General features: G+C 44.4%; 1 protein-coding gene across 3 annotated transcripts in view; it reads left to right on the top strand.

The window, feature by feature from the left end:
* LOC137095120 (splicing factor, proline- and glutamine-rich-like) overlaps positions 1–23,986 on the top strand; it is a 79,110-nt gene that overhangs the window by 44,645 nt on the left and 10,479 nt on the right. For 2 of the 3 annotated variants that reach the window (XM_067461401.1, XM_067461400.1), the window contains exon 10: positions 6,764–7,194. In XM_067461401.1, coding sequence (XP_067317502.1) covers positions 6,764–6,901 — 138 coding nt within the window. In that variant the 3' untranslated portion in view covers positions 6,902–7,194. Of the gene's footprint in view, positions 1–6,763; positions 7,195–12,487; positions 12,536–23,986 lie in introns of those variants that run through there. The other variant, XM_067461402.1, reaches the window with a different exon arrangement.

Here is a 23,986-nt window from a genome sequence, read left to right as displayed (position 1 = left end):
TACCATAGACTGGCTTAGCAGTTGTGTGTCCATTGGTCACCAGCTGAAGGTATTCTGTAACTGAACATCATAGTGGACTTTTTACAAATCCTGTTAATATTAGAGGTTTCAAGCTATTTAGTGTGCTGAATTAGTTTTTTAAAAGCACAACCTGTGCAATTTTTTTGACCTGGGTAGGTAAATGTTTTACTAGGTTTCCTGTCGTAGTCAACTGTGAATACGCACATATGGTATCTCTGCGCCTGCGCAGTACAGCTTTCGGAACCTTCTAGAAGATAAAATAGACATTTTCGTCCCCGGCTAGCCCCCCCCCCCCGAGTATATATAGCCCATGGGCGGGGCTAGCCACCAGTTTTCTCTTTTCCGCCCTTTTAGCAGCAACTCTTGAACCTTCGCTCCTGACTAGCTCTTATTGGACTGCCTTCTTTTGTATCTGACTGCTAACTGCCTAAGTATCTCATATTTTTAATTTATTGTTTATTTATTTATTTATTTGTTTGTTTATTTATATGTCTTTGAGAGGGACATTTATCGTGGCCTTGTTTGGTGTGTGAGGTGTTTACTCCTCTAACGAGGAAGGATCATGAGTCTAGGCTCGAAGCCACTCTCTATCAAAGAGCCCTTTTGCCTTCAGACCCCCTGAAGTGCTAGCTGGCATCTTCTTTTCCCTGTGGGGACAATGCTTATCCTTTGTGCTTTCTGAGAGCTAAGTGGCAGTGCCGCAAAAGAAAAAGCCAAGGCAAAAGGCTACCTAAATGGCAGCATAAAGGCCAAGGCGGAGGACCGCCAAAATGACCGCAAAAAAGCCAAGGCGAAAAACTGCCAAAATGGCTGTGAAAAGGGCCAAGGCAAAAGGCTGCCAAAATGGCCACAAAAAGCCTAAGGTGGAGGACCGTCAAAATGACTGTGAAAAGGCCGAGACAAAAACTGCCAAAATGGCTGTGAAAAGGCTGCCAGCATGGCCGCAAAAAGGCCAAGGCGAGGGACCACCAAATGGGCCATGAAAAGGCCAAGGCGAGAAACCGCCATAATGGCTGTGAAAAGGCCAAGGCGAGGGACCGCCAAAATGGCCGCCAAATGCTTCTGGAGCAGTCGACCCAACAAAAAGGGCGGGAACTGCTTCTGTTATGGCTTCTACTTCTGTGCAGTATGCCGTATCGGCTTCGGAGGGAGAGAGTGAGCCTGCCCACACTGCTCTCGAGCTGCAGACTCAGAACGCCGGGGGAGCGCCCCCCTTGCATGCGCAGCCTACCCCGGAGCCACAAGAGGCGCCGAGGATATAATCGATACCGGCACTTACCGTGCCCTCTCTTATGAATTTATCAGCTGCTAGTATTGAGCATAACTAATGGATGCAGGGCCAATGGCCCTGCTCCTGGCATCGAGGCCTTTCCTCCCTCCTGGCTCCGCCTCCCTGGGATCATGGCGCTGTTGGCGTGGGAGTCCCTTTCTGCAGCGCCCTAGCTGGGCATCAAGACGTCATGTCGATACCAGTCAGCTTCAGGGAGCAGGTCAGCCTCCTCCTCTCCCTCCTTTTCTTCAGAGAAATCACGGGGGAAAGGTTTTGCACATTCGCACCGCTCCTGCGCCTCCTCCTCCAAATGAGTATTTGCCTGGGACCGATGCAGCAGGGTTATTGGCCATTATCCCCACAAGGCCAATTGATCTACGCTTCTCCCCACGCTCCTCCCCTGATGCCTTCTCAGGGGCTGCCTAATTCTCTGCATACCTTCCACGTGTGGGGAATATGCAAAGGGCGTTTTATCTGCCTGCTAAACTGATGAGCATGGCGGCAGCTCAAGAAGCCTCCTCGTTTTCAGCTTCTGCAGGGATTTCTACCTCCAATCAAGCTACTATCCTCCTTTTGGTGTCTGTGCAGATGCCTCCCTCGGCTCCTCTGCCTTCCTCCAGGGGGAAGGCATTTGCTGTTGCACAGGAGGGAGGATTGAGTAGAATTAGTTTGCAGTTAGTTGCTCCTGCAATTAAGTGGCCCACCGCCAGCTGGAGAGGGGAGGGCGCCAATCTTGGCCCTCCTGGCGGCCACTACCGACTTTTGAGTCCTTTCCACCCCTGCCATCAGCCCGGTGCATGCTAGACAATTCTCCCTCCAGGCTTTTCAGGGGAGAGTCCTTCGATACCGTGCGCCTAAGTGGCCATCTAGTGGGCACTCACGGTACTGCACCAGCTCACATTTCCTCTCCGGTTAAAGAATCCGATATGGATTCAGGGCCATGGTAAGTAGCAGCACCACATATCTACAATTTTTGGATACTGGCAAGACTCAGAGGTGTGGAAGGCCAACTATGCATGGATACAGAGCCCATACTCATGGATGGCCAACTGAAAATTTATTGGAATGCTTCTGTGAACCGGCCTGAGCCCCTTTGAGGAGATGGTGGCAGGGTTCAAATAAAGTTAATATGTGTCGTCATTGTGCTCATATTATGTAATGGGCTCTCTCTGGTTAAGGCTAGCAGCTGGACTTAGCCCCCTTGTTTTTCCCTTCTACTTAGGGAAGACTTGCAGACAATATGGTCCTTTAATCATGACCACCCTTCTCCAATCCTAAATTTAGGATGGGAAGACTGTCTTCAAATGTATACATATGACTATATATCTTTTCTCTTATTCTGTCCATTGTTAAGAGGCATGATATATCCAAACGCTATTGCTGCTGAGTATATTCTGTTTTATGCTATTAACAGCACTCTTCCTTCCTGTGATGTCACATGACATTGTTCCCAGGCTGTTGATTTTGCCCATGATATCTCAGTCTCCAGTACCCTGGAAAGTGTACAAGGGTATTGGAATAATGATATATTTACTCATCTCCTCTGTTACTATTGTTGTTTCTCAAGCTAGATATGCCATATCTTCAGCACTCAATCATTTGCTTCTTCTATTATGGTTTTTGCTGTCTTACCCTTATGTATTCTGTAAATGGATGCCACATTGGCCTGGCAGCTTGCCAAAGTAGTACCATACAGCATTCTTTACATTTCCAGTTTGATAGCATTGCCTACCATGTCCTACCTCCTGCGCAGAAGAAGAAGAAGAATTGTTTAAATCTACAGACAATGCATTCACTGTTGCCCGTTTTTGCTCTAAAATTATTTAGCCGCTTGTGTTTCACTTGGGTTAGTATATTCTTTCTCATGTTGGGCTTTTGAGCACTCCTTTGACAACCTCCTGTGCAGACCAGGTTTTTGGATCTGGGCTGTCAGCCTTTACCTCAGTCTGGCGGAGGTTAACCCCAGAGGCCTGGTGCTAAGGACTATCAGCTCATGTCACCTGCCTTCTCTACCTGTTGGGGAGAGACCCAGGCCTTGTTACTAACGGCTGACTGGCCACCAGTATCAATTTGTGCACTTCTCTTGCACTTTCTTCAGCTACTTCTGACTGCCTAGAGGGAGGGTGACTAATGTGCCATCCTGAACCTAAGAAACATCAGCTGATACATCCGTTTTTCCCAAGCCTTGGATGATATCGCTTCTACTCTTCTTTCTCTGTCTCTAATGATGCTTCATTTGCCAAAACTGATTTGAGGGATGTTTGTCAATAGGTTCCTTCCTTCACCATGGGGGACCAGTACTGTGTTTTATGCACGGCAGTTTGGTCTTATGACTGGTTTTTCATGCTTTCCCCAAGTCACCTCAGTGACATTACAGCTACCTGTGTATTCATAGCTGACTACTGTCAACTAAATCGAAGCTTCTACTCCCTTCTCATATCTGGTCTATGTGGTTTTTCCTCATATGACTTTAACTACGACCGCAATATTTCATGCAGGGCCCTATTCTGGCCTATACATGCATGTTTTTCTCTTTGTTTTATTACCTCGGTTATGATCCTCACAACCATTTTGTTGGTCAGACCATCAAGCAACATCTGTGCAGTTTGTCCTTCGGACCATGGAATATCCCTAGAATTCTAACTGTGGATTCCTTCTTTTGGATTTGGAGATACACATTCGAAGGGCCTTGATGCCCAGGGGACCTGGCCGAGGATGAAGGCCACCAGACAATTGAATTCCTTTGAAAAGCTACGAGGTGAACAGGGCGTGATGTTACTCGAACCATCGCTGTAGGGGCACATAGTCCAAGCCCTCACAGGTAACATCACCACCACATTCTGATAAGCAAGTAAAATGAAATACACTCCCTGCTTCTAATATTTACCTTTCATCTAAGGAACCGGTGCATTGACAGAAGGATCCACCTTGTGCTAGTATATCCTCCTGAAGCCACGAATACATTAGCCGACCACGTAGGCAGGGCATCATTCTCCCATTTCAGACCATGAGACAATCTGGCAGGGAGATATATCTGGTCGTGCATCTCCTTTGTTCTGCGTGAGTCAGCCCCACAACCAAACATGGGGCCATTTAAGGGAGGCGTTCCTCTTTGCCTATTCCCTCCATTCCCTGTTGCGTCTCTATTGGTTCTCTTCGCGGTTGGGTGGTACCCAAATTGCGAGTGGATAATGTAGGTTGAATCCTCGTTGCGCTAGCCATGCTTCTTTCCTCCCTGAGATGCTCCAGGATGAGCGGATGCACCTCTCCAATCACTCAGATCTCCTCATGCCCCAGGAGGGTTGAGGTCCCCATTCCAAGGTACATCGTCTAGACTACAGTTTGAAGGATATGGCTGATCAGGGAGGCTGAACCCATCTACCCTTGGCACAGCCACCGAGGACTATCTTAGAGACAGCCCAAAGAGCCTTCTAAGCTCTGACACTTAAATTGGACCTGGTTTCAGCCTTTTGCCTTCCTAGTGAGTTTGATCTAGTTTCGACCTTGATTTTTTTCTGATTTTGTTTTACAAGGAATTGGAGGCGACTGACCAAATAAACAACAAATTTGATCTACCCTTCCTCTTTCAGTGCTACATTGTGGCCATAGCCTGTTTTAAGAGGAAACTAGATTCTCCTGTCATGTTCTTGGACCTCTGTTAGTCCATTTCATCGAGAGCTGAGGAATAGGAATGTTCTGTTGCCCTTTTGGCCCCATCTTCGAGATTGGAGATAGTGCTTTCAATTTCAATTTGGGGTTCCTGACCTTACTGATATGTCCTATCTCATGGGAATGGCTTACTGGTACCATTGTTTTGCTGTGTCTTATGAAGGAGTTTTCCATGCTATCTTGGCATGTAATCTGAGTGAGCTTTGGCCAGATGAGTCCTATTACGATTTACTATGACAAGATCATGCCGCATATTGATGCGACTTTCTGCCCAAGATAGCCTTCCATTCCTAGTTTTCTCCAAGATCGTCCCTTTTGGTTCGGTCATTACACTCTGTGCCTTTTTATATAGTTCAACAGGACTCTTTTAAATGTCCTAGGCTGTTTCTAAGGTACCAGGAGGATGCCAGTGGCCTCCTGGTGCTCCTGCAAAATGGTCTTTGGATCATGTCGTGGTTTGTCCAGCTTCCCAGTTGAATGGTTGCAATTCACCTGGGTAGGTTCAGAATCACCCCGCTGGATCTGTGGTAACTTCCACTGCCCTTCTCAGGGGTTTTTTCTGAAGACCTCTGTTGAACAGATGCTTCACCTAGTCCATATGCCTTCATGTTGCACAACAAGGTTGATGCCCACTGTTGTAAAGGTGTACTCTTTGGCAGGGCCATCGTTTTCTCTTCTGTAAAGGGTCATTCCACAAATTCGTCATCCACTTCTATGGCTTTCATGAGGGCTTGCAGCTGGACCCAGTTTGCCATACTGCCACATGGTCCATGCCGCTTAGCTTTGTGTCCCACTACAAAGTGGACGTCTCCTCCAAGAGGGGTGTTTCATTTGGAAGGGCAGTCCTCTTCTCTGCAGTGGCATGACGCCCACCAGCCAGGGTTAATAGCTCGCTAGTCTACCATATGTGCATATTCACAGTTGACTACGACAGGAAATTATAGGTTGCTTACCGGTAACCGTAGTTTCGTGAGTAGTCACCTGTGAATTCGCACATCCCCGCCCGACCACCCCTCGAGTGTCATGCCCCGCCTTCCTGCTGCTTTGCGGCGGAAGAGAACTGGTGGCTAGCCCCGCCCATGGGCTATATATACTCGAGGGGGGGGGGGGCTAGCTGGGGACGAAAATGTCTATTTTATCTTCTAGAAGGTTCCGAAAGCTGTACTGCGCAGGCGCAGAGATACCATATGTGCGAATTCACAGGTGACTACTCAGGAAACTACGGTTACAGGTAAGCAACCTATAATTCATCCTCTTTCCTGTACTTAATCTTTTAATGACTTTTGCTCTCAGACCTCTGCATCTATTCTGAGCAGATGGTAGCATTTAGTCATCACAAAAAGATGGTCTCATACTTTGCACTGGTGAGTAGTTATTTGCTTTACATGAGAAGGCTAATGCTTGAGGGAGCTGAACATAGCTTCTGGTAAGGTTTACTTGCTGACTGACAAACTTGCATTGCAGTAGATGAGCAAGTGATTGTGGCAAATTACCAGAATTCATTTCTGAGAGGATTCTTGGTCCAAGCCTATACTAATACTTGCATTTTTAGCACTACAGGGAATATCTGTTTGCTGAAACAGACAAATGAGAATGGATCAATTTGGGAACATACCTCAAGGCATGTATTAAATTAAACTAATTATTAAATTACCCTTTTTTCCTTTCTATGTTCCCGGTACCTGTGGATCGACTCAATGGTGATTGTATCGACGAACGTTGACTACGGAACCTTCTAAAATAAATACTTAACACACATGGACATCAACTACACATAATGAACTCTTAATATCGTTCTGATAGCGCCCTGAACGATTTGGGCAAGGTGGTGCAGGGCCCATAGCTGGCCAGGGCCCTAGAGGAATGGGGCCTGGAACTCCAGCAGCTTATGGGAGAGGCAGAGAAGAATATGAAGGCCCAAACAAAAAGCCCCGATTTTAGATGTGATGTAGATTTCCATTCCAGATTTTGTTTGTCTTGTTCATTACCTTTTAAAAAAAATTCTTGCATTTTAGTGAGAAAACTGCATTTTTATGAATGTTAGAAACTTAATGATCTAGAATGTGTAAGTGGTCTGGGCAGAAAATCTAATTATGTAATGCAGTGTTCAAAACCTAACTTTTTTGATGTATAACGTCCCTTACCTTGATGGCAGTGTACCGTGTGCCATTTGAATCCCCAACTGTAAACTTTTTTTACTGTGCTTAAAATAAATAGACTACATGTAGCAGTTATTCTTATATCTTAAACTTTGCTGTTCACGGTTGAATGAATACAGGTCAAACATGCCACACTTCCTTGCAGTAGGCAGTGTTGCTTGAGGTCTAGTTGGTGTATTGCAGAATATGGCTTACATGTTGTCAGGACATACATTTATTTTACCTGCAGAAATACTGAGAAAGTGGGAATTCTGGCAGACAGCTGGTGGTGTTAGCTGCTGGGTTTTTAAAAGAGCACCTGTATTCCAGGTTCAAACCATAATACATCTATACTTATCTTTCAAAGAGTTGCTGTGATATTTATTTAATATGGCTCATTATATAGCACCTGCTGTGCCTACTTCATTGTTAGCATTTAATTAATATGCTTAACTTGAAAGCACTGAAATGTGGGAAGGCAGGTTTGTTTTAATTTCTGTAATAATTTAGACATTAGAGTACAGGAAGAAAACAGCAACTTCAGGGTTAAATTATTGTATAGTATCATGTACTCTAGTAATTTGCCAGATAGAACCATACAGTAAATACAATTAAAATGAGATTTTGTAACTTGGGCTACATAGTACAAAGCTATGTTGAATTTGGTAGAGGTGAATATTTCATTCTTATTAAAACACACCTGAATTCATAGTATGTTGGACTCCATAGCCTCCTGTCATCTAAAAGTCTGGGTGCCCAGTTTTCCAGGATGTAAAAAGTACTACTGGTTGATGAAAATATCAACCAGATTTAGAGCCCATTCTGTATTTATTTCTGGATGTAGTTTCATGTTTAAAAATTCTGATCTTTATATAACTTTTAATCTTTTAAATAAGGGGTGGGGAATCTGACTTAAGTTTGTTCTATAATGGAACCTCAAGTTAATGTTGGGCATATCTGGGGCCAAAACTGGATCGAGGCTACCCTTTCCCACTCTGGTTTGAACAGGACACTTCCAGGAGGCTTCAGTTTCTCTCCTGCTTCAAATATTATGACTGTATCCCCATTACACCCCTCCCCCCAACCTCAGAGGCTTTTGCCATTGGGATGAAATTATGCTGGGGCACAGATGGCTCTTGGACCCCTGGACCCCCTCCCTTGAACCCCCTCCTTTAAATGCCTTCCTCTGTATGTTTTATTGATTAGCCAATCAGCCATATCAAAATATTTGACAATGCCTTCCTTTGTTTTGGTAAGAATGGACTGTACAGTGTTTTCAACTTGCGTGGATAAAATTCTGGTGTCCTCACTTTGACAAAATAAACTTGTTAGTACACGGTTTTGTAAGCAAACATTTGAACTCAAGAATGCCGATAAACCATCGATGATCATGGTTGATGGATGGTTGATTTTCATCTAGTGTTGTGGTTGGATTGAGCTACATTCCCAGAAACTTTCAAAGATGTTTCTACATGGAAATTTTTTTAACTTGAGGGGAGGGGGAAGCCCTTAATCTTTACAAGATATCTGCTGGAGAGTAATGTGAAAAAGCCTATATAATTCAGGCGATTTGGGATCTGAGCTTTTGTCATTGGGTTCTAGGGGTTTTTTTTTACTGACCCTTTTAAAGAGGCGTTTTTGGAACACCCACATCAGGAAAGTCCTGAAATTTTATAGTGGTGGGGCTCTAGGTACAAGGACACTAATTTTCAGTTTATTTTTCAGGTTACATGCCATTTTTCCTTAGGATGCTGGCACATGGCTTTAAACCATGGTCTTTTGTAGTACTGTAGTCTTTGAAGAATGAAGGAGGCTGATGGTCCCATTACCCTTCCTCTGGTTCACCCCTTGTTTCGTTCTGTCAAAAATTGGGCTATTTTGAAAATAAGTGACCTGCAGAAGATACTGATAGTTTAAACATCAATTCTGTACTTACAAGTGCAGTTTGCACACATTTAAATATTTGTACAATTGTCTTAATTTATGAAAAATGGGCTCCCAAGTACTAGGAACTCTTATTGAGCTTTAACTCAATTAGTTGTTTCATTTAGTTAGTAGATTTTTCTAAATGCAGTTTTCACATGATAAGCATTTTTAGGTGCAATTTGAACAGAAAAAAGTAGAAATTTTATTTCTTTGTTCCCGTTAAGTGTTTAGTTTTAAAAAGAGCACATGACAGGGTTTTCCCCATGTTTTAACTCCCCAGCATGCTATAAACACATTCTTGCCAGTTATAATGAAAAAATGAATTTCCGTTTCTGTGCGTATTTTGTAGTATCCTTGTTTCTCCTTTTTTAAAAAACCCCTGGCAACTAGTTGTGGCAGCATGCGTTTTTTCTGGAGTTTTGAGACTGCATTTTGGCACTGTTTAAAGTAGTGACCTGCTACATAACAGCACTTAGTCAGCATTTCTGCAGTGCATAACTGTGAGGAACATAGTACCACAAGTGGCAATGAACATTAGGACCTGGATGTAGTATTCTTGCTTGCTCCGAGATTCTCATTGTCGCCTGCATACAGGTAGGTAAAAAGCACTATAATCTAACTTGGTGACTTTTGTGTAAAACTGACTATGGGGTGTTCTGGCATCACACTTCTGACTGTGGAATTTCTGTGTAGCACTACTCATACTCTAATGCTTAGATTTGAGGCCTAATTTGCCATCAGTTAGGCAAGCTGTGATACTGAGAGGTTTGCCTCAGACCCGTGATTCCTTTGTGTATATTGTTTCCATCGTAACTGTGTGCTATTGATATTCTCAGACCTCATTGGGAAAGGGATACAATCTTGAAAATATCTTAACTGCTCAAAGGTCGTTGCTCATAGGAAGTGGTGCTCTTATAGTGCATATAAGACTTTTGTGGCGAAAGTCACATTAAACATGTCTTTTTGACTAGACTGATAAATGCATTGGTAACTTGCTTTGGGTAAGAAATGGCTGTTGTATTAAGCTTGAAGTTTGGGGAGTGGTATTTTGTAACTTTAGTAATCAGTTACATAATGCGTTTGGGTGGTTGTGGGGTGAACACTGTGGCATTTGTTCAACTAAGAGTTCCCACTTCTAATGTTCTATATACTTGGCCCAAAAGATCTAGCTCTTTCTGCTTCCTTGGTGGGGAAAATGCCTTCTGAGTCTTCACAATACTCAGGGGTAATGGGGTCATATACCTAACATTGCCCTCTAGGTCTGTTGGCTTTGTTGTGGTACCTGTTTTCAATAATTATATCTCTCTTTAAAAACTATTTGATCTGGTCCTTGGCGAATCAGCCTTATTTTACTTAGGGCTGGAGTATATATATCTGTTAAGCCCAGGTTTTGTGTTTCAAGACAAAGAACTTGTTCATGAGTAGGATTAAACTGTGATATCTTCCAAATAACAATCTGGTCCTGAACTGGATAAGGCAGTCTCCTATATCAGGCATGGGCAGACTTTGGCCCTCCAGGCATTTTGGACTCCCAACACCCACAATCCCAAACAGCTTACTGGCGTAAGTGCAAAACACCTGGAGAGCCAAAGTTTGGCCATGCTTGTGCTATACCATAGCAGTCCATTAATGAAAAGTGTACTTTTGATATTTTAGTATCAATAGTATTTGCTTTGCAAGAATATAGTTATATTCAAACAAAGCTGCAGCTCCAAGTCTTTAGTGACAACAAACCCAGTGTGAACTGTGGTGAAGCAAAATTCAGTACTTTTGCTGTGTAAACTGTCTTGTAGTTGTGTGCAAACATTGTAAGTAGACCTACTCAATTTTGACAAATAACTCAAAGTATGATGTGGTGATATGTGGGATCAGATCATAGAGTGCTATACTCTGCATAATTGGACTCTTTCTCAATTAGGACAGACGAGCTGGACATAAGTCTGTGGGGCGCACCCCTAAATGTAGTGGCAAACAGGATTACAATAAGTTACAAAGCAACAACTCTTGGTCTGCTAAACACATCACTCTGGACAAGTGTCATGAAAAATAACTCTCAAGTGCTTGCATTGAATTCCAGTTTTAAGTTTATTTTTTATCTGGTCTATGAATTTGTTTTGATTCTTATGAATGCTGACTTCAGAGTTCAGAAGTGTGATGCCAGAATACATTATACGTACTCTGCTAGGCTCTTGGTGCCAATGGCTGATCTTCTCAGGAGAGCTGTCCTTCTGGGGGAGGGAGGGTTTACTCTAACTGAATGCCTCAGTCAGGCACCTCTTGGATGCAATGCCCCACTCCCATCATCTCCAGTAGCTCAACAAAGCCTGCATCCAAAGCCCCCCATAGAATTCATTTAGAGGGCTCAATCTCTGCTAATGATTTCCACCTGATCAGGAGGACCCTGATGGTTACGTATGTTACAACGGAGCCCAACATGAAGAGATTGTGCTTTTTTAGGTTGGCTTGGACCATTGGTTGTTTTCTACCATTACAAGCTAGAAAGGTTGGAATCAACAGGTCAGTTGCAGATCTGTCTTTATGCCATTTTGGTGGGTATAAGTCAATGCTGCAAGGGGTGCGGGGCTGGGAAGGCGGAAGGAAATGGGAAATTGTTTCACACTTTGGATTGTTGCATTAGCATGGGGCCATGAAAGCCCATGGTAGTGCCTACAAACCTCCATCAGACAAACATGGTATTGCACGCTAGTACAATTGAATTGTGGGAAGGGATGGCTGCAAATAAAGTTAGTGATGAAAAAAAACCCCAAACCATAATTTGTGTTACTAGTACTTAAAATGTGTTCCTTCTGTTTTGGAAAAAAACAAAACATTAAGCCAAGATATGGATTTGAGGATACTGGCACATTGACTGGCTTAGCAGTGTCTTGACCTTTTTAAAGGCTACTCAAGAGTGAGTTGCAGGTGGAAAGGTTGCCTTTTCATTTGCTGTATGCCCTTAATGGGGCTTTCTGAAAAAAAGTTTTTTGTTTTTTTTTGGGTTAGAGCGATAATGGTAGAAGAGAGCTAGTTCAAAGCACATTCCTAACTGTATTGTGAAGACTCAGAAGGCATTTGGATGAGCCTTTGAATAAACATTTTATGGGGAGGAGGGCTGTATGACAATAGAGAGGCAACCAGATAGTTGAATGCAGTAGCTTCACATCTGCACACAAGAGGTAACTCATCTCTGGCTGCAATTATTTCTAATGCTGAGGTTGGCAGTTGAGGACTAAATGAAGACTAGTTGCATATCTTCACTATCCTGTAGCTCAATCTTTGGAGTAAAAGCATTCATTTTCTGCTTGTGCCCTATGCTATTTCCCAATAACTGTTTTGGCAGAACTTGTAAACTCCCCTCAGTTTACCAATTCGTGAGTTAACTCTTATGATTAAACTTCAATTTTTGTTTTCAGAAACTCCTGTAGTCTTTATCTTCTTACTAACTTCAGCTCTTATCCTTTAGGTGAAGGTTACACCAGTTGGATGAAACCAGAGAATGGCCACATGTGAGGTGAGATGTCCTATCTCATATTGTTAAGAAACCTTAAGTACAGAGGAGTCATTAATTGAGCTACATAAGCACAACTTTTAAAACATGCTCCGTGAAAAAGTGCGATATTTATTTTGAACAAGCTGGCACAAGTGTGAAATAGTTCTGAACTGTCCACCCTATCAGGAAAGTTGAGATAAATCACTGTTGAATGGTCAGGAAGTTATTCCTAATGTTCAGTTGGAATATTGTCTGTCTTTTGAACCAATAGTTGCTAGTTGTAGTCAACTGTGAAGCGCACATTATGGTATTCCTGGCACCTGCGCAGGCCAGCTTCAGAACCTTTTAGAAACTCAGAAGCATTGAATCCCCCTCCTGGCCCCACCCCCTCCCCCCACTCGAATATATAAGGCCCATGGGCGGGGCCAGCCATCAGTCCTCTTTTTTTCTGGTGTCAGTAGGCTCAGCTAGTGAACCTTCGCTATTTCTTATATTCTACTAGCAGTGCCCTGCCACGCGTTGCTGTGGCCTATAGTAAAATTTATCAGAGTTGAGGTAGATATCTGGACTATTATGAAAGAGAGGTACCTACCTATTCCTTCCCCCTTTTCCTCCCCCTTTCTCTCCTTTCTTCCTTCTCTTCCTCTTTCTTTCTTTCCTTCTTTCACTACTCGGTTTCATCTTCCCTCTTCCTTCACGCCCTCTTTCCTTCCTTCATTCCCTTTTTTCTTTCCTTCTCTCCTTCCTTCCCCCTTTTTCTTTCTCTTCTGGTCTCTTTTCTTCCTTCTCTCTTTCCTTCTTTCCTTCCCTCCCTCTTTCTCTACATCTTCCCCCTTCCTTCACTCCCTCTTTCCTTCCATTTCTTTCCTTTTCTTCTTCCTTCTTTCTCTAACTTTCCTTCCTTCCCCCTTTTTCTTTACCTCCCTTTCTCTTTCTTCCTTCTTTCCTTCCTTCACATCTTTCCTGGATTTTGACAGGGCGGGAAGGGGCGGGGTGGGGTTTGGAGGTGGCGTGAAGTAAAAGGGGGTAAGATTGGGGCGGGGGAGTGATGGAGCGTGGGGTTGCGTGTGTGTGTGCGGCGGCGGGGGGAGTGGGGTTGCGTGTGTGTGTGCAGTGGCGGGGGAAGTGATGGAGCGTGGGGTTACGTGTGTGTGTGCGGCAGCAGGAGGAGTGATGGAGCGTGGGGTTGTGTGTGTGTGCGCGGCGGCAGGGAGAGTGATGGAGCGTGGGGTTGCGTGTGTGTGCAGCGGCGGGGGGAGTGGGGTTGTGTGTGTGTATGCGGCGGCGGGGGGAGTGATGGAGTGTGAGGTTGCGTGTGTGTGCGGCGGCGGGGGAAGTGATGGAGCGTGGGGTTGCGTGTGTGTGTGCGGCAGCGGGAGGAATGATGGAGCGTGGGGTTGCGTGTGTGTGTGCGGCGGCGGGGGGAGTGATGGAGCGTGGGGTTGCGTGTGTGGCGGCGATGGGAGTGATGGAGCGTGTGGTTGCGTGTGTGTGTGTGGCAGCGGGGGGAGTGATGGAGCGTGGGGTTATGTGTGTGTGTGTGCGGCGGCAGGAGGAGTGATGGAGCGTGGGGTTGTGTGTGTGTGTGTGCGGCGGCGGGGGGAGTGATGGAGCGTGGGGTTGCGTGTGAGTGTGCAGCGGTGGGGTTGTGTGTGTGTATGCGGCGGCGGGGGAGTGATGGAGCGTGGGGTTGCATGTGTGTGCGGTGGCGGGAGGAATGATGGAGCATGGGGTTGCGTGTGTGTGCGGCGGCGGGGGGAGTGATGGAGCGTGGGGTTGTGTGTGTGGCGGCGATGGGAATGATGGAGCATGGGGTTGTGTGTGTGTGTGTGGCAGTGGGGGGAGTGATGGAGCATGGGGTTACGTGTGTGTGCGGCGGCGGGGGGAGTGATGGAGCGTGGGGTTGCGTGTGTGTGCGGCGGCAGGGGGAGTGATGGAGCGTGGGGTTGCGTGTGTGTGTGCGGCAGCGGGGGGTGTGATGGAGCATGGGGTTGTGTGTGTGCGTGCAGCAGGGGGTGTGTGTGCGGGAAGTGGCGCGGCAGGGCTTGCAGTGGGCATGGCTTCTGCAGAAGGAACATTGGCCGGAAGGCTGTGTGCGCGCGCCAGGGAACTTGCAGTTGGGTGCCAATGCGCATGCTCAGTTGTTTTGCCGTTTTGTGAGTGTGTTGTTGTGTTGTTTTTCATTTTGAGTAGATATGTTTGTACCTTGTGGGTTGTGTTATGGGCATGGGAATTTTGGTTAAGTTTCGTTGGATTTTTTTTAGTTTTGTTGTTTTGCCGTTTTGTGAGTGTGTTGTGTTGTTTTTCATTTTGAGTAGATATGATTGTACCTTGTGGGTTGTGTTATGGGCATGGGAATTTTGGTTAAGTTTCGTTGGAGTTTTTTTTGAGTTTTGTTGTTTTGCCGTTTTGTGAGTGTGTTGTTGTGTTGTTTTTCATTTTGAGTAGATATGTTTGTACCTTTTGGATTGTGTTATGGGCATGGGAATTTTGGTTAAGTTTCATTGGGGGTTTTTTTGGGTTTTGTTGTTTTGCCGTTTTGTGAGTGTGTTGTTGTGTTGTTTTTCATTTTGAGTAGATATGTTTGTACCTTTTGGGTTGTGTTATGGACATGGGAATTTTGGTTAAGTTTCGTTGGGGGGTTTTTGAGTTTTGCTGTCCCGTTGAACCAACCTAACAGATTTATATATATAGATTGAATCTCTTGATTATTTGACTTGGACTGACTTAGGTAAAGGTAAAGGTAGTCCCCTGATATTAAGTCCAGTCATGTCTGACTGGGGTGTGGTGCTCATCTCCATTTCTAAGCCGAAGAGCCAGCATTGTCCGTAGACACCTCCAAAACACCTCATGTGGCCGGCATGACTGCATGGAGCGGCGTTACCTTCCCACCGGAATGGTACCTATTGATCTACTCACATTTGCGTGTTTTCGAACTGCTAGGTTGGCAGAAGCTAGGGCTGACAGCAGAAGCTCACGCCGCTCCCCGGAATCGAACCTGCGACCTTTCGATCAACAAACTCAGCAGCTCAGTGCTTTAACCCACTGCACCACCGGGGGCTCCCTTGGACTGACTTACGGACTGGTTATTTAAGGTACTCTGTTCCCACTCACCTCGGACTGGCTTTGGACTCTCCTTTCGTCACTTCCCCGGTTTTTGATCAACTTTTTGCCATGGCAACTACTTCTTTTAAGAAGTGTTCGGCCTGCCCAAATGTCCTCCCGGACACAGATGGCCACTATCTATGCCTTGACTGCTTGGGAGAGGGGCACCTCTCTCAACCTTATGTAGTCTGTGCGGCATTTACTCCGCAAACATGGAAAAATAGAGAGTTGCGTTTGAAGGCGGCTCTCTACGAGAGGGTCTTGCTGCCTCTACCTCCCAATGGGAGAACCTGTGGGCTTACCTGCCCGGCCCAGGCATGACTCCTTGGGCTTGAAGAAGAAGACCAAAAAACAAAAAAGACAAGGCCCAACAAGATGGCCGTGCCGAGAGCGCACAGGCAAAGAACCCCGCTAAAAAAGCGGGAAAGCTTTTCTTGATATTTCTTGGTTATATTCTGAGTTAATATCACTTTCTTTTTCCTCTTTATTTTAAAACTCCCAAACCTATTTTACTTAGCCAGTTGAAGATGTTTTCTCTTGGATTTTCAATAATGCAGATCAAATAATCTGCGAAGGCTCCGTATTTGTATGTTTGTCTTCCTACCTTCAAGCCGGTCAAATTTTCGTCCTTCTTTATGTTTCTTAATAGGATTTCTAGTGCCATGACAAAGATCAACGGCGATAACGGGCATCCCTGTCTAGTGCCTTTTTCGATTGATATTTCTTTCGAGGGTTGTCCATTTATCCATAGCACTGCCTTTTGCTCTTTGTAAATTGCTTCAATGGGGTTTCGAAAATTATGGCCTATATCTAGTTCTCTAAATATTTCTTTCAAGAATTCCCAACTCAGGTTGTCAAATGCCTTTTCGGCGTCAACAGCCACAGCCAGTTCTTTTTCATGATGTGTTTCGTAATATTCGATTACATCTAGTATATTCCTCAGATTGTCTCCTATATGTCTGCCCGGTAGAAAGCCAGATTGATCTTCATCTATCCAGTTCAATAAGAAACCCTTCATTCTTTCTCCGAGTATATCTGTAAAAATTTTACAATCCAGATTGAGTAAGGAAATCGGTCTGTAGTTTCTCAAATCCGTCTCACCTGTTCCTTCTTTATGTATTATAGTTATATTTGCTAGTTTCCATGTCATCATCATCATCATCATCATTTAATAACTTATTAATCGCCCTCCATCCAAGAATGCTCTAGGCGATTTACAACTAAATTATAAAAGATAAAATACATACGTACAAAAATTAAAAATTAACAGAGATCGAATGCTCTAGTAAAACGCCAGGTCTTAAGTGCGAGAGTAAAAGGCCCTAAGTCATGCATGGCTCTCATGTAGGGTGGCAAGGAATTCCACAAGACGGGCAGAAATAGAAAAAGCCCTGCGTCTGGTCCTTTCCAAGTGCACTTCTCTAGGACCCGGTATATGGAGTAAGTCACGTTGGGCTGGTCGTTGCGACCTCCGATGATGGGAGAAGGAGAGGCGGTCCCTAAGGTACGATGGACCCTGGCCTTACAGAGTTTTAAAGGGAACTAGCATCTTATACAGGCCACGGTACTCAGTTGGAAGCCAATGTAAATGTTGCAGCACTGGTGTTATATGGCATTTCATGGGTGTTCTTGTGAGTAGCCTGGCTGCCGGATTCTGAACAATACGAAGCTTTCGGGTCATAGACATTGGAAGGCCCACATACAGGGCGTTGCAATAGTCCAGCCTAGACGTGACCGTGGCATGGATGACAGTTGCCAGAGCCTCGTCAGATAGGTAGGGTGCCAGTCGCTTCGCTTGTCATAGATGGAAAAAGACCTATTTGCTGGCAGCAGCGACCTGAGCTTCCATTGTCAGCTGTGAATCCAGGATGACACCTAAGCTCTTAACAGTGGTCGATGGAGATGGGGCGGCACCATCGAAGGTGGGTAATGGGGGAGTCAGACCTGCCGGGCGGCCATGCCAGAGAATCTTAGTCTTCGCCGGGTTCACCTTCAGTCTGCTAGCACGTAGCCAGTTTGACAGAGCTTCCAGACATAGGGTGAAATTGTCTGAAATTGACGTTGCTCCAGGCGCAGAAGGAGTTGGGTATCATCTGCATATTGGTAGCAGTCCAGGCCGAAACTCCAAGCCAAACTAGCAAGGGGTCTAACGTAGATGTTGAAGAGAAGAGGAGAGAGAATTGCATCTTGGAGGACCCCACATAGGAGGGGGGGATCTATCGGAGATTTGATCCATGTACTCCACGTGTTGACTCCGGTTCCGGAGAAATGAGTTGAACCAATTGAGGGCCTGACCACGAACTCCAGACATGGCAAGATGGTGAATCATTAGATCGTAGTCGACGGTGTCAAACGCTGCGGTAAGGTCGAGAAGTACCAGTAGCGCGGAGTCAGACTGGCGACGGAGTTCATCCGTAATGGCAACCAGGACTGTCTCTGTCCCATGACCCGGACGAAAACCTGACTGTAAAGGGTCCAGGCCAGCTGTGTCATCCAGGAATTGTTGCAATTGTCCCAGTACAGCCAGCTCTATCACCTTGCCTAAGAATTGCAGATTAGAAACAGGACAGTAATTGGCAAGGGTCATAGGATCCAAGTTAGGTTTCTTTAACAAGGGATAAACCCTTGCCTCTTTTAAGTTGTCCGGAAAAAACCCCTGTTCAAGAGAGCCATTGATTATACTGCACAACGGATCAAATAGACCTTCCAAGCAGCTCTTGATCAGCCAAGAGGGGCACGGATCAAGAGAACAGGTGGTTGCTTTTGCAGTAGCCAGAATTCTGGTGACATCCTCCGTGTGAAGCGGTGTAAATTGATCGAAGATAGGCCCGCTAAGCGGCCACAAGGTCTCCAGCTCACTCAAAGTGTCGACTGTGGGAGGGAGTTCCTGCCGAAGCATGATAATTTTGTTAGTGAAAAATTCCTGGAATGCCAAAGCTGTAATAGGCATAGTTGTTGGGTTCTGGACTAAAGGAGCCGGATCAATCAAGGCACGAACAATTTTGAATAACTGTGCTTGGCGCGATCTAGCAGAGGCTATTAAGGAAGAACTATAAGATTTTTTAGCATCCTTGACGGCTGACTCATAGGACTTGCGAAAAGCCTTAAAAGTAGACATTGACACTTCGTCAGGTTTCCGTCTCCAGCGATGTTCCAGCTGCTTTCGTGCTTGCTTCATCATCTGTAGCTCGTTAGTGTATCAAGGGGAGCGATTCCGGCGAGGGCGGAAGTGGCGCATGGGAGCAATCTCATCCAAGGCAGCCAACAGACTGGTGTTCCGGTTGTCTACTTGCTCATTGAGAGTGACGCACACAGTTCCAAGGCCCTTAAGGGCATTCAAGAACCTGGCAGGTTCCATAAGTCTGGAAAGATCTTGTCTTCCATTATCTTGTTGAGTAATTTTTTAAAATATGGTATTATTTCATTATTACATTAGCCATTGTCTTGTAAAAAATGGCCGTGAAGCCATCTGGGCCTGGAGCCTTGGAAGGTTCCAGTTTCCTTATTGCCCTTTGAATTTCTTCCTCTGTTATTTCGCTATTCAAAGATTCTCTTTGTAGTTATGTAATCTTATCGAGTTTTTGACTAGAAATATACTCTGATATTTCCTCTAAGTTGGCATGATTTTTTGGTATAAATTTGAATAGAAGTTTTGGAATTCTTTTAAGATGTCTCTGTCTATGGTAATCTGTTTGTCATTGACTCTTAATTTAGTAATCTGAGTTTATTGTTTTTTCTTCCTTAACTTTTGTGAGAGCCATTTACCTGGTTTATTTGCGTTCTGAAATTCCTTCTGTTTTATGAATTGTAATCGTTTTGCCACTTGGTTCAATTCTAGTTGGTGTTTTTGTTTTTTTAACTGGTCTAGGGTTTTCTTTATCTCTGCGTCTTCTCCTTTGTGTTTCAGTTCCCTTTCTGCTTTTTCTATTTCTTTATCTAATTTTTGGACTTCTTGTCTTATGACTTTATTTTTGACTGCCTTTTGTTGGATAAGATTACGCCTCATGACAGCTTTACAGGTGTCCCAAAGAGTTTCTATCCTAATATCGTGGTTATCATTAATCTTAAAGAATTCTTGGATTAGGTTAATGTTTTTTATTATGCTTTCCTCTGTTTTGAGAAGGTTGTTATCTAATCCCCCACCTTTTTTGTGGTGATTTTTGGGTAATTGTGACTTCAATGGCTACATGATCTGATAAATCTCTCGGTAGTATTCTGATTTTAGAAATTTTGGGGGTTATTGTTTTTGAAGTCCAGACCATGTCTATCCTAAACCAGCCTTTGTGTCTATCTGAGAAGAAGTTGTAATCTCTCTCATCCTCATTATGAATGCGCCACGCATCACCCAGGTCAAACTCCTGTTTTAATTTTAAAAATTTATTTGGAAGTGTACACATCTCTTCTTTTTTGTTCTTTTTGTTAGATTTGGTCTTATCTAAGTTACTGTTGATGACTCCATCGAAGTCACCTAGAATAATTAAATTGTCAAAATCTACTTCCTGGAGTTCCCTTTTCAAAGTTGTTATGAATTTTGTTTTGGGGCTGTTAGGGGCATAGATGTTTCAAATTAGTATTTTTTGGTCTTCCTGGTCCATAAGTATCCCCACCATTCTTCTATCTAGATCTCTGAATGCTAGTTTTGTCTCTAATGTTTCTTTCGCATATATCACTACCCCTCTTTTTTTCTGGTGCAGAGTAATAGTAGGCTTTCCCTAGTTTTTTGTGTGAAAGGTTAAAAGAAAGTACCGGGTTACAAATCTCCACAAAAATAAAATATTTAGGAATTCAATTAACAGCTAGAAATTCTCAGTTGTTGAAGAACAATTATGAGACAAAATGGACTGAGATAAAGAAAGATCTAAAAAACTGGAACAACTTAACGCTACCTTTACTGGGAAGAATCGCCACTATTAAAATGAACATCTTGCCAAAGCTTCTATACCTCTTCCAGAATGTTCCAATAATCAGAAACAACAGATTATTTAACGAATGGAACAAAAAAAATATCAAAATTTATATGGAAGGGGAAAAAACCGAGAATAAAGTTTAGACACTTGGCGGACAAGAAGGATAGAGGAGGGTTAGGCCTACCAGATCTTAAACTTTACTACGAAACCTGCGGTCTAAGCTGGATAAAAGACTGGATCTTATTAAGAAAGGAAAGAATACTAGAATTGGAGGGCTTTGACCTAAGAATTGGCTGGCACTTGTATCTCTGGTATGACCAAATTAAAAAGGAAAAGAACTTTAACAACTATTTCATCAGATCCACACTAATGAAAATATGGGCCAGATACAAGGCTAAACTCTACCCAAAGACTCCTTTATGGATTTCCCCTCTAGAAGCGGGACAGAGAAGATTGCTGGGGTGGTCAAAGTGGCCCACTTATAAAGACATCTTAATCAAAAAAGAGTGCTCGTTACAACTGAAAACAAAGGAAGAAATTGCCCATAAATTTAACATAGTCTCATGGTTCCAGTTCATACAACTTAAGGGATACTTCAAGAAGGATAGTGAAACAGGTTTTATGGGAAAAGACGACTTTCAAGACAAGATCATATTGAAAGAAAAAAAATCTATAACCAAGATCTACCACAAGTTACTGGACTGGATGACTGAGACAGAGTTAGTCAAGGAATGCATGATCAAATGGGCATAAAATATTGGAAGAGAGATAAAACTGAATGAATGGGAGAAGCTATGGACTAAAAAGATCAAATATACCTATTCGACAGATTTAAAGGAGAATCTGATTAAGATGATATATAGATCGTACATGACCCCTCAAAAACTAAGCGTAATGTACAGAAATTCCCAGAACAAAATGTTGGAAATGTGATATGCAGGTCGGAACATTCCTCCATGCCTGGTGAACATGCCCCAAGGTGAAGATCTTTTGGAAGATGGTACAGGAGACATGTGAGAAGATACTGAAAATAAAGATCCAGTTAAAACCAAAATACTTTCTGTTAGGACTAGCAGATGAAGGACTGGAAAGGGACTGAAATAATGACATCTTATTTATATACCTCTCTACTGCAGCAAGAATGGTAATAGCAAAAAAATGGAAAGAAAGTGAACTCGCAACGAAAGAAGAATGGCTAAATAAAATTCAAAAAATTAAAGACGTGGATAAACTAACGTTCGCCCTAAAAGAATCTCATGGTAGACCAATTATAAAGACCAACTGGAAAATGGTGGATGATTACTTCACCGAAGAAAACAGACAGAAAAATTAATAAAAAGAAAGGAATAGTATGACACAGGAAAGCAATATAGAAGAGAAAGAAATTAGAAGAAAAGTAACATCAAGATCACGATAGAAGTGGAAAGGGAAGACTTATTAAAGGAAAATGGAACAGACTGGCAGTGGATAAATGGAGAAGAAGATTGGAAGTTGACATGTCAGGCTCGTCCTCTTCTTCTTCGGCATCAACGTCTTCCTCTTCATCTTCCTCCTCATCCAGGAGCTTCAGGAGAGCTCGTCGTTCCCAAAGATCTCACTCCGTGGCTTCCCAATGGGGGCCCTATGGTTCTGGTCCATATCCTTTTCCTGGCTTCTGGCAAATGGGACCGTCGGGTCACTTCATGTACGCACAGCACCCGACCCCTCCCTTCGCCCCTCTTTCCAGCATGGAGGCTATTCCTGGCATCCAGCAGAGGGGATGTGGGACTTCTATCACTATTTTCCCCCTTGCATCCTCTACCTGCACCAATGACTGGTCCCTCTGTGAATGGGCATGGACAAATAGATTGTGCTGGCCAGGTTGATTGTGTTGATCGGAATCTTGATTGTGTTGACCGAAATCTTTGTGTAGACCGCCCCTTTTTGTGTTGACCAAAATGCTTGTGATGTTGCTAATGTGCTCACCTCCGCCCATCCTGAGCCATCCTGCACGCCTCAGGTGACTCAGGATCATTTCATTTTTTTTCATTCATCATTAGGCGATCCCTCGTTGGATGAGTAAGATGGTCTTCCATTATGGATTTCCTTGTGGGTCCGTATGTGGCTGTGGAGCCCTATTCTTGCTCTGCATCTTCTTCCGCAGTGAGGGCATTGGTTTCCAGGTGGAAGGCGGTCCCGGTCGGGGTTGGCTTGACGTGCCTTCCTCCTGGCACGTTTCTCTCTTTCACCCTCCACTCGTGCCTCCTCAAATTCTACAGCACTGCTGGTCACAGCTGTCCTCCAGCTGGAGCGCTCAAGGGCCAGGGCTTCCCAGTTCTCAGTGCCTATGCCAGAGTTTTTAAGGTTGGCTTTGAGCCCATCTTTAAATCTCTTTTCCTGTCCACCAACATTCCGTTTTCCGTTCTTAAGTTCGGAGTAGAGCAACTGCTTTGGGAGACGGTGGTCAGGCATCCGGACAGCGTGGCCGGCCCAGCAGAGTTGCTGTTGGAGGACCATCGCTTCAATGCTGGTGGTCTTTGCTTCTTCCAGCACACTGACGTTTGTCCGCTTGTCTTCCCAGGAGATTTGCAGGATTTTACGTAGGCAGCGCTGATGGAATCGTTCCAGGAGCTGCATGTGACTTCTGTAGACAGTCCACGTCTCACAGGCATATAGCAGGGTTGGGAGGACAATAGCTTTATAGACAAGCACCTTGGTCTCCCTACGGATGTCCCGGTCCTCAAACACTCTCTGCTTCATTCTGGAAAATGCTGCACTTGCAGAGCTCAGGCGGTGTTGTATTTCGGCATCGATGTTGACTTTGGTGGAGAGGTGACTGCCAAGGTAGCGGAAATGGTCCACATTTTCTAATGTTACACCATTAAGCTGTATTACTGGCATTGGGGAGGGATTGGCTGGTGACTGCTGGAACAGCACCTTGGTTTTCTCAATCTTCAGTGACAGGCCGAGCTTCTCGTATGCTTCTGCGAAGGTGTTTAGAGTGGCTTGTAGATCTTCTTCTGAATGCGCACAGACGACGTTGTCATCAGCATACTGGAGTTCTATAACAGATGTTGTTGTAACCTTGGTTTTGGCTTTCAGTCTGCTGAGGTTGAATAGCTTGCCATCTGTCCGATAGATTATTTCCACTCCGGTGGGAAGCTTCCCATCAACAAGGTGAAGTATCATAGCGATGAAGATGGAGAATAGAGTTGGGGCAATAACACATCCCTGTTTGACACCGGATTCCACTTTAAATGGGTCACTTTGGGAGCCATTGCTGTCCGAGACTGTTGCCATCATGTCATCATGGAGGAGCCGCAGGATGTTCACAAATTTGTTAGGGCACCCGATTTTGTGGAGGATGGTCCAGAGAGCGCTGCAATTCACTGTGTCGAATGCCTTTGCAAGGTCGATGAATGCCATGTACAGAGGTTGGTTTTGTTCTCTGCATTTTTCTTGGAGCTGTCGTGCAGTGAAG

The sequence above is a fragment of the Anolis sagrei genome, chromosome Y (assembly GCF_037176765.1).
Source record: "Anolis sagrei isolate rAnoSag1 chromosome Y, rAnoSag1.mat, whole genome shotgun sequence".
In the NCBI taxonomy this organism is placed as follows: Eukaryota; Metazoa; Chordata; class Lepidosauria; order Squamata; family Dactyloidae; genus Anolis; species Anolis sagrei.
Note: the sequence above shows the minus strand (reverse complement) of the source record. Positions and strands in the feature narration are given on the sequence as shown.